The sequence below is a fragment of the Bipolaris victoriae genome (genome assembly GCF_000527765.1).
Source record: "Bipolaris victoriae FI3 unplaced genomic scaffold scaffold_89, whole genome shotgun sequence".
In the NCBI taxonomy this organism is placed as follows: domain Eukaryota; kingdom Fungi; phylum Ascomycota; class Dothideomycetes; order Pleosporales; family Pleosporaceae; genus Bipolaris; species Bipolaris victoriae.
The window spans coordinates 72,323-86,053 of NW_014575303.1; the positions used below are offsets into that span (position 1 = coordinate 72,323).

General features: G+C 51.6%; 5 protein-coding genes across 5 annotated transcripts; 3 read left to right on the forward strand and 2 right to left on the reverse strand.

Annotated features, from left to right (window-relative positions):
- Nucleotides 1–1,055: 1,055 nt before the first annotated feature.
- On the forward strand, nt 1,056–2,648 carry COCVIDRAFT_18785 (hypothetical protein; the record flags this gene model as incomplete). The annotated part of the gene is made up of 5 exons (XM_014697827.1): nt 1,056–1,175; nt 1,266–1,346; nt 1,417–1,677; nt 1,738–2,151; nt 2,196–2,648. 5 exons carry the CDS (start codon nt 1,056–1,058, stop codon nt 2,646–2,648), a joined length of 1,329 nt encoding a protein of 442 aa, XP_014553313.1.
- A 3,169-nt stretch (nt 2,649–5,817) lies between these two features.
- COCVIDRAFT_107916 (hypothetical protein) lies at nt 5,818–6,156 on the forward strand (the record flags this gene model as incomplete). Its single annotated transcript, XM_014697853.1, has 1 exon — nt 5,818–6,156. The coding sequence occupies one exon, from the start codon at nt 5,818–5,820 to the stop codon at nt 6,154–6,156; it is 339 nt and encodes a 112-aa protein (XP_014553339.1).
- A 149-nt stretch (nt 6,157–6,305) lies between these two features.
- Nucleotides 6,306–7,959, reverse strand: COCVIDRAFT_40654 (hypothetical protein; the record flags this gene model as incomplete). The annotated part of the gene is made up of 3 exons (XM_014697854.1): nt 6,306–7,157; nt 7,463–7,546; nt 7,768–7,959. The coding sequence occupies 3 exons, from the start codon at nt 7,957–7,959 to the stop codon at nt 6,306–6,308; spliced, it is 1,128 nt and encodes a 375-aa protein (XP_014553340.1).
- Nucleotides 7,960–8,291: 332 nt separating this feature from the next.
- Nucleotides 8,292–9,198, forward strand: COCVIDRAFT_40655 (hypothetical protein; the record flags this gene model as incomplete). Its single annotated transcript, XM_014697855.1, has 4 exons — nt 8,292–8,365; nt 8,448–8,833; nt 8,885–9,090; nt 9,142–9,198. 4 exons carry the CDS (start codon nt 8,292–8,294, stop codon nt 9,196–9,198), a joined length of 723 nt encoding a protein of 240 aa, XP_014553341.1.
- Nucleotides 9,199–9,744: 546 nt separating this feature from the next.
- On the reverse strand, nt 9,745–13,193 carry COCVIDRAFT_107902 (hypothetical protein; the record flags this gene model as incomplete). Its single annotated transcript, XM_014697856.1, has 2 exons — nt 9,745–9,865; nt 9,940–13,193. 2 exons carry the CDS (start codon nt 13,191–13,193, stop codon nt 9,745–9,747), a joined length of 3,375 nt encoding a protein of 1,124 aa, XP_014553342.1.
- Between the last annotated feature and the right edge of the window lie 538 nt (nt 13,194–13,731).

Consider the following 13,731-nt stretch of genomic DNA (forward strand, 5'->3'; position numbering starts at 1 on the left):
TGGAAGCAAATTAAAGACATGGCACTAATACTCCTACTTACTACAAGACTACAAAGGTAGTCGCAGAGGACAATCGCTTATCGCCTGGCTCTGTCAGCAATCTCCCACCGGCTGTTCATGCAAAAAGAAAGAAAGAAAAAAAGTCACGGCTGGCAGGATGGTACTTTTTTTTCTCGTCCCCTGTCTTCCTTCCTATTTTTCTCTCGTCCTTGCCGGCGCCCGACCAAGCCGCGCCGGATTTCGCCATGGGACATGCGGCCATGTGCAAAAGTGACAGCCTTGCCGGCGGAGGGTGCAGCTAGCTCGGGGTTGCAGCAGTGGGAGCAAAAATCTTTTCCCGTTTGTTGCGCCGTAGCCGGTCTTGTAGTGCAGACGAACAGGCTCCGGGGTGTGGGCTGGTCCAGTGGCATTCACGGGCTTGAAGCTATGGCAGTGCACGGGACTCGAGCTTCTGCGAAGCCTCGTGCCGATGATGAGTCGCTCTCCAACTCGACGCCGTCTGATTGGAGCGCACAACAATCTATGGGAACGATAGGTCATTGGGCAGCACAAAGCTCTTTCTCCAAACTGCCCGGTTCTTTCGTCTGGTCCCAGGCACGATCCCGGGCTGTGGTCTGATTGCTCACTTGCTGGAAGCTTGCCGTGGCGACACAGCTCTCTGCCTTTTGCAGCAGCACGAGCAGCAGCCGCAGCAGCAGAAACAGCAACAGCACCAGCACCAGCAGCGCACGCCCATTGACGCCTCCTCCGCGCCTGCAGTGCATGGCCACATCGTCATCCTCGAATAAAGCTTTCACTCGGTCTTCCCCAAGCCCCGCGGCCTTGCGTAGCTGCCCCGCATCCGCCTGCCCTTCTGTCTGCAGTTGGCAGCAACTTCAGCTCAGAGCTTCCTCCACTAAGTGTGAGCCAGAGAGCTCCTCGACACACCTTGCCTGTAGTCGCCGCGACCAGCTGGAAGCTGCGCGCCCTCCGTACACAGCTTCCCTCACCCGCCTTAGAGCTTCCCGCGCAATTTTTGCTTCTCCGAGAAGCTTCTGCCGTTGATGCTTGCAGCCATGCCTCCTTCGCGCGCAGCACCGCTTACGAGCTCCTTCTCCGTCAGTGACGAGAACAACGTCGTCGTCTGCCCGCTGCGCAACCATGATAGCTCAGCTTGCCGAAAGCGCTGTACCGGCGTAAGTCTCCCACGAGAGCTAGCTACCCCACGTCATCCCACGCCTCGAAGCTCCCCTTGCCCCAGCTGCCGACTAATCCACCATGTGTAGGAGAAGCGCTTTCGCTCTATGCAAGAGCACATTCGACGTGCTCACCCAGAGCACTATATTTCCAAGCTTCCAGCAACAGAGGTATGAGCTTTCAGAATATCAAAAAAAAAATTAGCCACATTACATGCTAATATCATCTGCTCGCTCGTAGGAAAGTTTTCTGTTAATGGTCAATACACCACCGCAAGAACGAGCTCCTCCTCCCCCTACAACGACGGCAGTGACAGCCCCACAAACGTATGATTACAGCAATAATGAACACAATTCCTTCTTCGAGTCCGAATTCGGTGCCAATTCTCTTCGAGGGCCTGGCGAAACGCGTCGGCCATCGCTACTGCCTACCGCGACTGCTGCGGCTGCCCTGGCCTCGTTACACAATCACCGTGCAGAGTATGACTGGGATTCAGATCCGGTAAGAAGCCGCACTGCAGCGTTCCCTGCATACCATAAGGCTAACACATGCTGTGAACAGGACGCAGCATCCGACCCAGACTCGAAGAACTTCAGGCCCCGCGCGCGCTTTGCCCCAACCCCCGTAGGCCCACCGAGCAATACCGAAGAACCATACTATACCTCTGGCTCTATCCAGCAAGAGCTCTTGCCATCTTCCCTCGCGCGCTCGCCTCCCGGTCGCTCTTCCACTCTGCCTCCGGGAGCTCACTCTCTTAAGCCGAACCGGCCTCGCAAGCCATCCATAGGGCAGAATGCTCGTCGAGGGAAACATGAACGCCAGAAATCAAAAGAGCACAGTCGGAGAATGAGCTATGACCGAAAAGCATTTTCGGCTGAGCCTGCAACAGCAGCTGCCATTATGGGCAAACGGTGGGAAGACCTCATTGACGCTGCTGCTTCAGCAACTGAAGAGGATAGCCGTGACCTGACCCCTGTAGGTTTCTCACTCTGGTTTATGATCAAAGCTGACGTAACCAGGTGCCGCAATCACCCAATCACTCACCCCACATGATGAACAGTCGAACATCCATGCCACCCTTCAACTTTGCTTCACAACTCCAGTCATACACCGCATCCCCCTTGAACAATGCTTTGACGCCTCCACCGCCGGACATGTCGGATCTGCAGCCCTTTCCCTCTGTCGAGTCATCGATTGAATCAGCAATGTCTGGCCACAATTTTCATATGCCCTCGCAGGGCCTTTCTGACTCGTCTCCCAACTCCCTATTTCCTGTTCAAATATACTGCGCTGCCTGTCGGAAGCTGTCCATATTGCGCGACAGCTATGCATGCTCTGAATGCATCTGCGGTCTGTGCCAGGAGTGCGTCGACGTTCTGGTCAGCGAGCATAATCGCGGTCGCGCTCCGACATGCCCACGGTGCAGCACCATTGGAGCCAAGTTTAAGCCCTTCCAGCTGGACATTAGATGAAACGGTTTGGACTTTCTGCGATTTTTGATCTTGGTATTGCTTATTGGCGTTCTGTTACGGCCCCCCACACGTTTCCTGGGCCTTGGATCTAAGTCCCGGCGTTTTCTCCAGCATTATTAGGACAACGGATTGGACGGCGTTTTACTATATTTACTTTTCAAGAGCAGTGCAAGTAAGCACTACTCAAAAGCAGGTTGAAATACTGCATCAAGGAACGGAAAGTCCTCCGTGCTGCAGTCATGATGAATGAAGAGATGCAGAGATAGATTACGTCTGCGAATACAAGTCAAGTGCGGATATGCACATTGCTATGATGTTTTGGTCTCTCCAGCCTGCACAGCACAGATCCGATAATCAAGCCGTCAAGCATGCACTATGCAATGGACTCGAGCTTCTGTCTTCCACATAATCATCCTAGGCTACGTCAGCATCAAAAAAGCTCGGCACCCGCCCTCGTGACAGAGTGGTGGTGAGGCTGGGGCGGCGCCGATTCGGCAAAGGAAAAAAGATGCGGTGACTGAGCCGTGGTTTAATGCGGGCGGGAGTCTGTGAGTGTCAGGAGCTAAGTATACGTCACATGTCAGTTCACGGGTGTTGGGAAGTGGGCGTCCATGCCAAGGCCAAACTACTATCGTAACGAAACGCTTACTCTTGATACGATGAAGGCGTAGGATCGGTCTAGAATGGCCAGACTCTGTTGAGAGTGAAGAACACGAGAGGGGAGATTGCGGATGATGAGCAAGAGAGGAATAGCTGGTAGGATTTCGGCTGGTCGCAAAAAGCCGGCAGCAAGATATCTATTTTGGCCGTTGCCTACTGCAGGGAACGAAGCGATGTGGGGGGCTTGGGCTGAACGGGCGTCTTGGGTCCCGGAAAATCAACGTTAGGATACGTATAGTCGGCTGCTGGAGAATGGCGAACAAAGGGGGCAGCTGCCGCCGCCACTGTCTGCTGCACGGACAAAGCGTTGACTGATTCGTATCGATTGGCGGTTATAATAGTCATCCGGATAAAAGAGCCATGACGAATTCGGAAGTAACGATTCGAGCACACCTACGCGACGCCGCTCCTCAGACCGGACTCTGGACTGTAGTCAAGAAAGACCAAAATCGCCTGCCTGCTGGCAAGTTTTGCGATTCGTGGCCATCGAAAAAGGAGGGGTTATCGTTTTGTTGCGTGTATGGAGGGTGCGCATGACCTCTACCTCTCGTCAATGTTTCCTGTTGTCAGACCAATCACACTTTGTTTCCTGATTGGGCCAATCACGGAACAAGCAAATAATGGCAGAAGGGACGCAGATGCCGGCAAAGTACATATGGCGGTGAAGTGAGCGGGAGGGAAGCTTCTTTGTCCGAGCATGGAAAAGCCAAGCCCGTCTCCTAATACACGTTAAATACATATAGTCTTGTTTGCAAGCCAATCGCTACACTTGGCTCAAAGGACATAGTGTCAACAAGCCGCCGTCCGGATATGGCTCGGTGCAGATCAGACTAATGATACCGGGCGAAGACCAGCTGACGGGGTTTTGACGAGAGAAGCGCTTCTGCTTCTTGATGATACCGCCATGCAACTGCAGATCGTCGCCAATCTCACAAGTCATGTGCCGACCAATCCATCTTGATTTGTGCAAAGCTCATGCAAATGCCATGTCATTGTCATGCTGCTCCCATTTTCCCACGATGCACACACCCTTCCCCCCTCTCCCCATAAAACAAACATCTCCACAGTTCATGTAGAAACAAGAAGACAACACATCCTGGGCAACCGTTATTCATTTCCTTTCCGTCCGTCCCCTGTCTCCGTTCCTTGCTCCCCGCCGCGGAACCTTTGTCTCTTTCTCGGAAACTTCAAATAAACGAAACACATACTACATAAAAACAAGCCCCCAGTTGACCCGATCGGCGCTTCTAGCGCAGGGCCTGGCCTTTGCAGATGCCCCAACCCCACACACCGACCGGCACACACACACACACTTTCAATAATCCTTGGGGCATGCAAGGCAAAACGCACGACACACACACACACACACACACACACAAACATGTGCTTACTTACTTACTACTGTAGCCGCTGTGGGTCCCCCCTCCTCCTTACTCTCTGCGGCAACCAACCGCCAAAGAAAGAAAAGGAATGACACAACCCCACCGATACCAGGCCAGGCTGGGCAGGACCAATCCAACCCCAACACTGCTAGCTTTATACCGGAGCCCACCAGGCCAAAACGCCAAAAAGTAGCGCCTAATGTATTTGTACCCTCGAGTTTTTTTGGTCAATAAAGACGCGCAGTAGTTTCAAACGGCAGGTTCCCTGTGCTAAGAGAGATCCACCACCGCCGCCGTCTTACCTTCTTTGCATTACTGATTGGCGCTTGGCCAGCCCCCCTCCCTCCATTACAGGGAACACGGGGGCGGACAGCGGAGCGGTTGACCATGTGGTATGTCAGTGTGTATGCTTGCGTGTTGTGGAGTAATTAGTTACTAGTTCAGTTAAGGAAATTAGGCAAGGAGGGCGGCTGGCGGGGTGGGCAAGGGCAAGTGCGGGTAACGCTTGAAAGTCACACATACGCACACCCCTGACATATGTCCGCCGCCGCCCCTCGCTCCGCTCGCGTGCCCTCTAAATTAGGGAGGGGGTGGGTTCTTTCTATCTTACGCTGCATATGGTGGTGGCGGGCAGGGCCAGGCAGGCGAAAGGAAACAAAAATAAATAAAAAAAGGTATTTAGGTGCGAGGTTGTGCCCTCGCGTGTTTCTGCATTAACCTTTTCGTATCCCTCCCGTTTGGCCCCCTCGTACCGTGTTCCCCGCTACCGCCGCCCCATCCCGGTATACAGATCCGCTCTCCGTTGGGCGATTAACCTTGCCGTCTGTACCTGGAACGGGGGATTTTTAAAAAAAAAACCAAGAGTCTAGAAGTCTAGAACCTTTTGTTCTCTCTTACATACCTTCGGTCAATATTATACCTGATACATATAAACTTCCTTGGATATCCCAACACACACACCCACCCCTATTACGCGCATACACACGTACACACACACACACGCGACCATTTCAATACATGCACACACGCTCCACACACGGGATCCACCATCATTACGACTACAACAACGACAACAACCCAACAACAACAACTTGAACACTACACATACACACACACATACCGACAAAATGCCCATCTTCCGCACCCTAACCACCAAACTCAAAACCTCACTCTCCGCCTCCTCCTCCCCAGACACCACACCCGTCCAATCCCCCATCTCGCCCCAAGCCTCATCTCCCTTGTCGTCATTCGAGCGACTAAGCGGCCGCAAGCAAGCCTCAGGCAGCACGACGGCCGTCGATGCCACGGCAGGAGAGCGGCCGCAGGCGCAAGGGCGGACAGACTCGTTTATGACGCATCATGGGGGCGGAGGCAGTAACGAGAGTGTTGTGGAAAGGAAGATGGTGACGATGACGAAGCGGACGAGTCGGTTTAGGGAGGAGTTGGATTTTGAAGCTGAAGAATGAAATGGTGAAGAAGGATTGGAAAAGGGAAAAAGGATGGTTGGTGTTTAAAAGGTATGTTTTTTTTTTGGTTCTTTTGGATTTCCAATTGTGGTATTTCTACGTTGGAAACGAGCAAGTTTGACTGTTTACTAACATTCAATGTAGTCTAATCATGCTGTTTCTTCTGTACCAGCGCCAGTTGAACTCTCAGCATCGCCGCCGCCGCCTTGCAGTGGTGTACCTGTTCTACTTGCACCACCACTCTTTGGAGGTCCTCTAGGCGGACCACCAGCCTTGGGCGGAGGAGGCACGCCGCTGCCCTTCGTCGGTGCATAATCTTGCTCCAGACTCTTCTGCTCGCCTTCCTTGAAGTAGTCATCCAGTCCACCGCCACCAGTCGCCGTACTGGCCACATGGTGCGCTCTGCCCTTCTTTTTAGGCGGGGGTGCGGTGCCTTGGGGAGGAGGCGACTTGGCCGGTAGCGCCATGTTGGCTGGGACGAAGAGCTCAGCTGGTGCACCCGACTGAGCAGGAATGCCCATGGAAGACACCAAGGGACGTTTTTCGTCAAACGACGTAGTTCCGCTAGCATCGCCTGCCGAGAAGAAGGTTTCCCCAGGAGCTGGCGGAGGCTCGTCTAGACCGGCTGGAATACGATGCAGCGCACCGAAACCGAGGACGCAACCCAATGCACCCTCACCGCCCCAGTTTCGCGTCGGCGTAATAGTCACGGGCCGGGTCACGTTGTACTCGTGGTTGTAAACATAGAGTCTCAACGGCCTGTTTAGAAAGTCTTCGACAAGCTCGCCGAGTCCAGACTCGCCGCGCACGAGACCTTCGGGGCTGCCAATGACGTAGTCACCGTAGGGAAGTAGTCCTGCGGCATCTGCGGGCGAGTTCGGGGCTACATCCAGGATATGCCAGACATCTTCTGCAACGGCGAGTGGTGACCATTGCAGGGCGATTCCTAGCGTGGGTTGATCTGCTGGGATCTGAAGATAGACTTCGCGAATCTTCTGGCCCTACACAACGGCTTTAGTTTAGATTCCCCATTTAATTTGGAAATCAAAAATAAATAGATAAAGAATAAAAGCAATCAAAGTAAAAAAGCTTAGCCATGACAACCGGGTTGACGTGTGCTCGGGACGTTTTTTGGCCCAAAAAATATGCTTTTGGGAAATTGACCCGTTGCATAAAAGCAAAATCTCCCGTGAAATATGACGCACTTAATGCGGCTCCAAGTATTTAGTCGACCAAGAGAAAGAAGAAGGACACAGACCCAAAGAGCCGCAGCCGCCGCCGTTAATGAAACATAATGGGAACGTACCTTTGCACTGAAAATACCCAAGCTAATAGTTGTCCCGGCACAATTGCGTACCTCTGTCGTAAAGAGATTGGGATCCGGATTATCCTGTGCAAGAAATGTCAAATTAGCAAAATAAAATAAAATAAAAAACATACACTGTTCTAAAGCACAACTCTCCCTTGAACTACATCCATTTTTTCTCCGTCTGGGCATTCCTTCCCCCCTTCGCCCTTTACACCTACGCTTTCTCTCTCCCATCTCCCCCCCCCTCATAACCAAAACAGTTTACACTACGAAGAATATTCAAAAAAAAAAGGTGAACTCACAATAGTCCTCCCATTAATACCAATCACAAAATCAAACCACGGCTCAAGCGGAATCTCCAAATTAGCATTGCGCAGCACCTGGAAGCCGTACGCGCCATTCGTCGACGATTGGTGCTGCGTGCCGGTGTCGTCGGGGAGGGGTGCGGCATCGAGCCGCGATATAAAGCGGTTTAGGGCGCCAAAGACGGACATGGCCTGGATAGAGAGTGTATGTGTGTGTGATGTTGTGATTGCTGGTTTGAGGTGATGTGTGTGGAGGGTGGGGAGTTTGGGTGTTGGACGGTCTGTCGATATAACATGTGGCTTGACGCAAGTGCAGGCAAAGGGGAATCCGTGTGCTGGGGGTGGGGCTAGGCTGGATGAGGTAAGGTGGGGTTTAGGAACTATTGTGGTTTGTCTTACCGCGCTTGGTTATCTTTCGACTACGCAACTTGAACTTTTTTTTTCTTTTGTTTTGAAACTTTCAGTGTGTGGTCTCTGTGACTACAGTGCTTTCAAGCAGTGAGAAACTACTTTCTTAGAAAATGAGCGACAACGCAGATGAGAACGACGTAGACCAGTGGTCCCGCGTCGAGCAATTCCCCGAACACCTCAAAAAGTATTGTTTACTCCCCCGTCCCTTATATTCACTTATGACGTGATCTCTTCAAAAATAAAAAATAGTTCTAATGGTCGCACAGATACTGGTTCCAACGCTTCAAAATCTGGGAAAACTATGACCAAGGCATCTGGATGACCGAAGACGCTTGGTTCGGCGTAACCCCAGAACCCATAGCCAACAAGATAGCCGCGCACATTGCCGAGTCTGCACCTAAAGAAAAAACAGTCATTGTCGACGCGTTTGCGGGCGTAGGCGGCAACGCCATTGCGCTTGCGCGGTCTGGCCGGTGGGAACGCGTGTTTGCGATTGAGAAAGATGCGAGGACGCTAAAGTGCGCAAAGCACAATGCCGAGATTTACGGGGTGAGCAACAAGATTTTCTGGCTCAATGCCGATTGCTTCGATGCTATCAATAGGTTTTCCGGCCAGAAGAATGTCGTAGTGTTTGCGAGTCCGCCGTGGGGAGGTTTGTATTGGGAATGCCGTTTTATTGATATGCATTGCTGATAGGGTACAGGGACCGAGTATGGTGCAGAGAATGTCTTTGATCTTACAAAGATGGAGCCGTATAATCTTGACCAGCTCTACAAAGCCTTTACCAAAGTGAGCAATGAAGTGGTATTGTATCTGCCGAGGACGTCGGATCTCAATCAAATTGCCAGATATGGTCAGGATGGCAAGAAGCTCGAGGTGGCACATTATGCTATGATGGGTGCTAGTAAGGTAAGTGAAAATAGATTATCATGATCTTAATAGCGATACTAATGAAGGTAGGCTCTATGTGTGTATTTTGGAGACTTTGATTTCGAGATGGAGGAGGAAAATAAATAGGATGTTCACTAGACAAATTGTCTTATAACCTCCTGTTCGACCCTACGGCTCTTTAATAGTTGATAACTTCCCTGTCTGACTCGGGTTCGGTTTTCTGCCTGTACAGTTCCTAATGACTGACAACTATAAATATGTGTCCCTTTTTGCGTGATGAAGATTAAATGCAGCGTCCCAAAACACCGTCGCTATGCATTCGAACGAAAACTCTCTTCTCAAGAGAGAAAGAAAGAAAGAATAATATGTAACACACTTCCTCAGCGCTTCACCACACCTTCCGTAAAGCCCAAACAACCCAGCCCTGGATCAGTGAGATGGCAAGCATGATATTCCTTTCCATACTTGCATGTACACGAAGGAGCCGTCCTCATTGCTACTCAGCACATCATAGCGCAAATGCGCTTGTTGGAAAGGTGATACTTGTACCACGTCTCCGTCTCATACCAACGTGAACGCAAAGCTGACGAGTAGCAGTGCCACGGAACCGCCATTACACCATCGCGATAAGAGATAGACCCATAAACACGATCTCCAAGACCGCTCCCGATTTCAAGACGGCGAACCAGCAAAAGAAGGAGTGGCAGGAACAGTAGCAGTAGCCGGTGATGCAGCATTCGCATCCTTGAAAGTGTCGTTTTGTTTCCTCTGGCCATTAAGAAGAGGACATAGCCTGAAACATTGTTAGCAAAAAACGATCCAAATGATAAAAGAGTGAGAGGAATTTCAGAGAACTTGTTAACACACTTTTTGTTTGTCTTGATGTGGCCCACCTCGCCGCAGTTAGCGCACTTGCGAGGTGTTGCTCCACCCTTTCCTGGACCACCGGTTACGCCTCCTTCTCCTGTCTGCGATTTGTGTAGACCCTTTGCCTTTTCGCGGCCCTCGCGACGTTCTATGTTGCGGGCCAGACGGGCAAGTTCGGCCTTGAGCTTGATCTGCTGGGCCTTGTCTACTTCGGGGTCGCCGGTGGGCTTGATATCTTCGATACGCATGTTCAGCAGACGCTCTTGGCGCTTGTGCTTGATGTAGAGTTGAATGACAGCTGGATCTGTGATAATTTCCGTGACGTCCTCATACTCGTCGTACTTGTTCTTGATAGTTCGTGTGATCTTGAGCTTCTTGCCGCGATTGTCTGCATTGCTATTGCGAGACATTTGTGACATTGTCTCATCGTCATGGCGCATTGTAGCTGGCGTTCCCATCTCAGAGCGTTGGCGTGGGAGATTGTTGCGAGGCACGGCCGTATCGACATCGTCCTCGGTATCGGAAGGCGGGTTCTGAGCAGACAGACTCTCTTTCTGCTTGTTCCAGATACGCTTGATGGCGTTCTCATACATAACCTGCTGGCGCTGTACGTTGTAGCTGTGACCGCCAAGCTCCTTCATCTTCTTGCTGTCAAGTCGATCAGCGGCACTCTCACCAACATCCCTAAAGCCACCCTTCATCGAGACCTTGATGAAACTGAAACCCAAGCCTTGTCCAGTAGGGTCACCTTCTCCATGAAGCTCCAGCATCGCCTTGCCGGCACATGCGTTCAAGAAGTTCTTCGTGGTGTTCCATGGTGCCAACTTGACATCAGCGTTTTCGTTGTCTGCTTCATCATCGTCATCACGGATCTCATTCGATTTGATACCAGCATCCTGAAGCTGCTTGTCACCAGCATGCATGGAGTCAATAAGACAAACGTCTTCCGGCTTTATCCAAGTGCGTAGAATTGGTTCTTCAGGCACAGTCTCACCGGGCACAGGCTCCCAGGTACCAATGTCCTTCTGGTACTTCATGATTTCGCGCATTCGAGAGCGATTTTGCGCAATTTCAGTACCTGGAAGATGCTGCTTGATCATTTCGTTACTAACCCAAGGTTGTCGCGCTCCTCTCTGTTGTCCCTTTCGGTACAATCTGAACGCCAGCATCTTGAGTCGCTTCTTCGATGCTTCAGTAACCTTTCGGGCATGCGTACCGGGCACTTCGACGGATGGGAACTGCTGGCCAACCACCATAAGGTTGGGAATAGTCCGCATGTAGTATCTGGGGCCATTAACCCCAGTCCAGCTTCTGCTAACAAGGAAATCGGTCTCTTCAGGCTTGTGCTTGAACACTGGCGCTCTATACATGGCGTTGTGGAGCGTCAATACCTGCTGGCCTGGCTCAACTTGGCCAAACAGAGAGAAAGGACTCTTATCCTGCGGTAACAGAATCGATGTTTCTCCAATTCCATCTTCTGGCTTCGGACGTGCCGTGTCTTCCATGTCTTTCCGTCGGTAGTAATTGAGAATCTTGATGCCCATGCCAAAGTTGGACAAAGTGGTAGGGTACTCTTCCGAGTATTCAGCGAGGAGGAGATCTGAGTTGTCACCAATGTTGAGGTCCTCTGCAGTGGCGAAGGCCTCCGATGGTTTGAGGTTTTTCTTGTGTTTCCTTTTGACTGACTTGAGTGACGAGATACTGGCTCGCTCACCAGGCTTGAACGTAATAGTGGGCCGATGGAAGGACCGAAGTTCGCGATCAGAAAGTGCAACCTTGTAGAACGGATACTGCAACTTGAGTGCGGGTAGACTGTGCTCAACGTTCATGTGTCCAATAGTACTACGAACCTTCTGTTGACTGCTCTCTTTGAGCGCGTCATATGCCTCATCATTGGAAATATTGTAGCGCTTGAACATTGGGTTCGCGAGACTACCGCGACTATCACGCTTGAGTCCCAGACCCAATGTTCGAGGCTTTGGAGGCTCTGCGCTCGGCTGTTGTACGTCCAGCAGGAGATGAGGGTCGTTCATATCCAAGAGAATCTTCTTTGACAACTTCGCTGTCTCCAGCTCAGGATCGTCCCAAGTGGGCAAATCGATGTGATCGTACACAGAAAATTGAATGGGCTGGCCGTGGTCTCCGAGTCTGCGTTTCTTGTTTGGTGACTGTCCAGCATTGACACTATCGGGTGGAGTTGGTGCTTGACCATTCTCGGAAAGGATTGCAGCGTTTGAGTCATCTGGAACTTCCCAGTCCTCACAAGCAATTCTGAGGTCGCTCCATGATACATTGCCAATCATTTCGTGATCGTCAATCGTATCGAAGTGATCGAAATCCATCTGCTCATTCCCATCACCGTCATCTTCTGTAGTGCTCGTGATTTGTATGATTCCACCTTGCTCCTCCTCTTGTTGCCGACCGGACTTGGCGGTGGTTGTGGGATGTAATCGAAAACTCTTCTCCTGGTCTGGTGCGATATCCAGAGTAAGTTTGTTCATCTGGAACGGCCTTGGTGCCTTTGGCGGAACTTTTGGGATGTAAAAGGCGCGTTTTCGCGGTACGAGGCTAAAAAAACGTGGTGGTTTGTCTGCCTCGAAGTTGGGCCAAATCTTCTCAAATTCTTCTCTTGATGTCTTTTTAGGTGCATCCGCCAACTCGTCCTTCTTGCGAAGAGATTGGGCGAAGAGAGCCAGCTGTTCACGTACTTCTGGGTCTTCCTCCTCTTCCTCTTCCTCCTGAGTCGCCGTTTGTGCATTGGTGCGGCTGCTCTGTTGCGACTTGTCCTGGCCAGCCACGCTGAAGCCTTCTGAGACTAGATCTTCGATGGATGTGAGTGGGTCGTCTTTGTGCTGTGTATTTTCCCGTGTAGGATCCGAATGATCTGGGTCGTCTCCGAAAAGGTCATCCTGTGCATCGCCATCGCCAAACAAATCATCCATATCCACATCGCCGTTATCGAGCGTGCCACCGGAGTCCTGCATTGTGGTTCCGCTAAAGTTGATACCAGCGTCATCATCGCCTCCGCCCGACTCAAACTCTTCTTCAGGCAGATCATCGTCGCCAATATCCTCGTAATCCACGGCATCATCCGCCTTCTCGCCAGCCTCAAGTGGACGCGAGGCGATGCCACTTAGCAAGTCTTCTTCGCCTTCCGCCGCCCCCATTTGCGCCTGGCGCATGATTCTTGCAAAGTCTTCATCTTCCGCTGCGTCGCTGTGGCTGCTCGCCGTTGGGTTGTGCTCGTCGTCCATGGTCGTGTGCGATGCGGGCGTCTTCAAAGGGTGAAGTCAGACTGTATGAAGTTCGCTATCGATTCCGGTGTAATTGCAGCCACACAAATTATGGGCAAAGGCGAAGTATGCACCGCGGGGCGGGTGAAGGACCGAGGGGTGCGCGTACCGTCATTCACGCTGCCACCGCGCTCGGAATCCAGTGACACGTGGTAAAGGCAATCGGCCCGGTTGGTGCACTCGTCGCGACTGTGATTCCGATGTATCTCCTGGTGATTTCGATTCGCCGCAGTCGGTGTGGCCAACGGGCTCGTTGTCGTGTGCAACTGATGGAGGAGTCGCGGTTCACAAGTTCGAAGGCCGCGGCGAATGGGCCCGTGCGTCGTTCAATGAGCGGTCCGATTAGCGCGAAGGTTCGCGGACATCAGCCTCCGCTCCGCATGATATAATACAGTCAACAAACAATCACTACGATAATTTGAACGTTATTTTCATATTGAACAAACATCTAATGGGTACAGTCATAAAAGAAAAAACAACATCAAAATTGCGTTAGTCG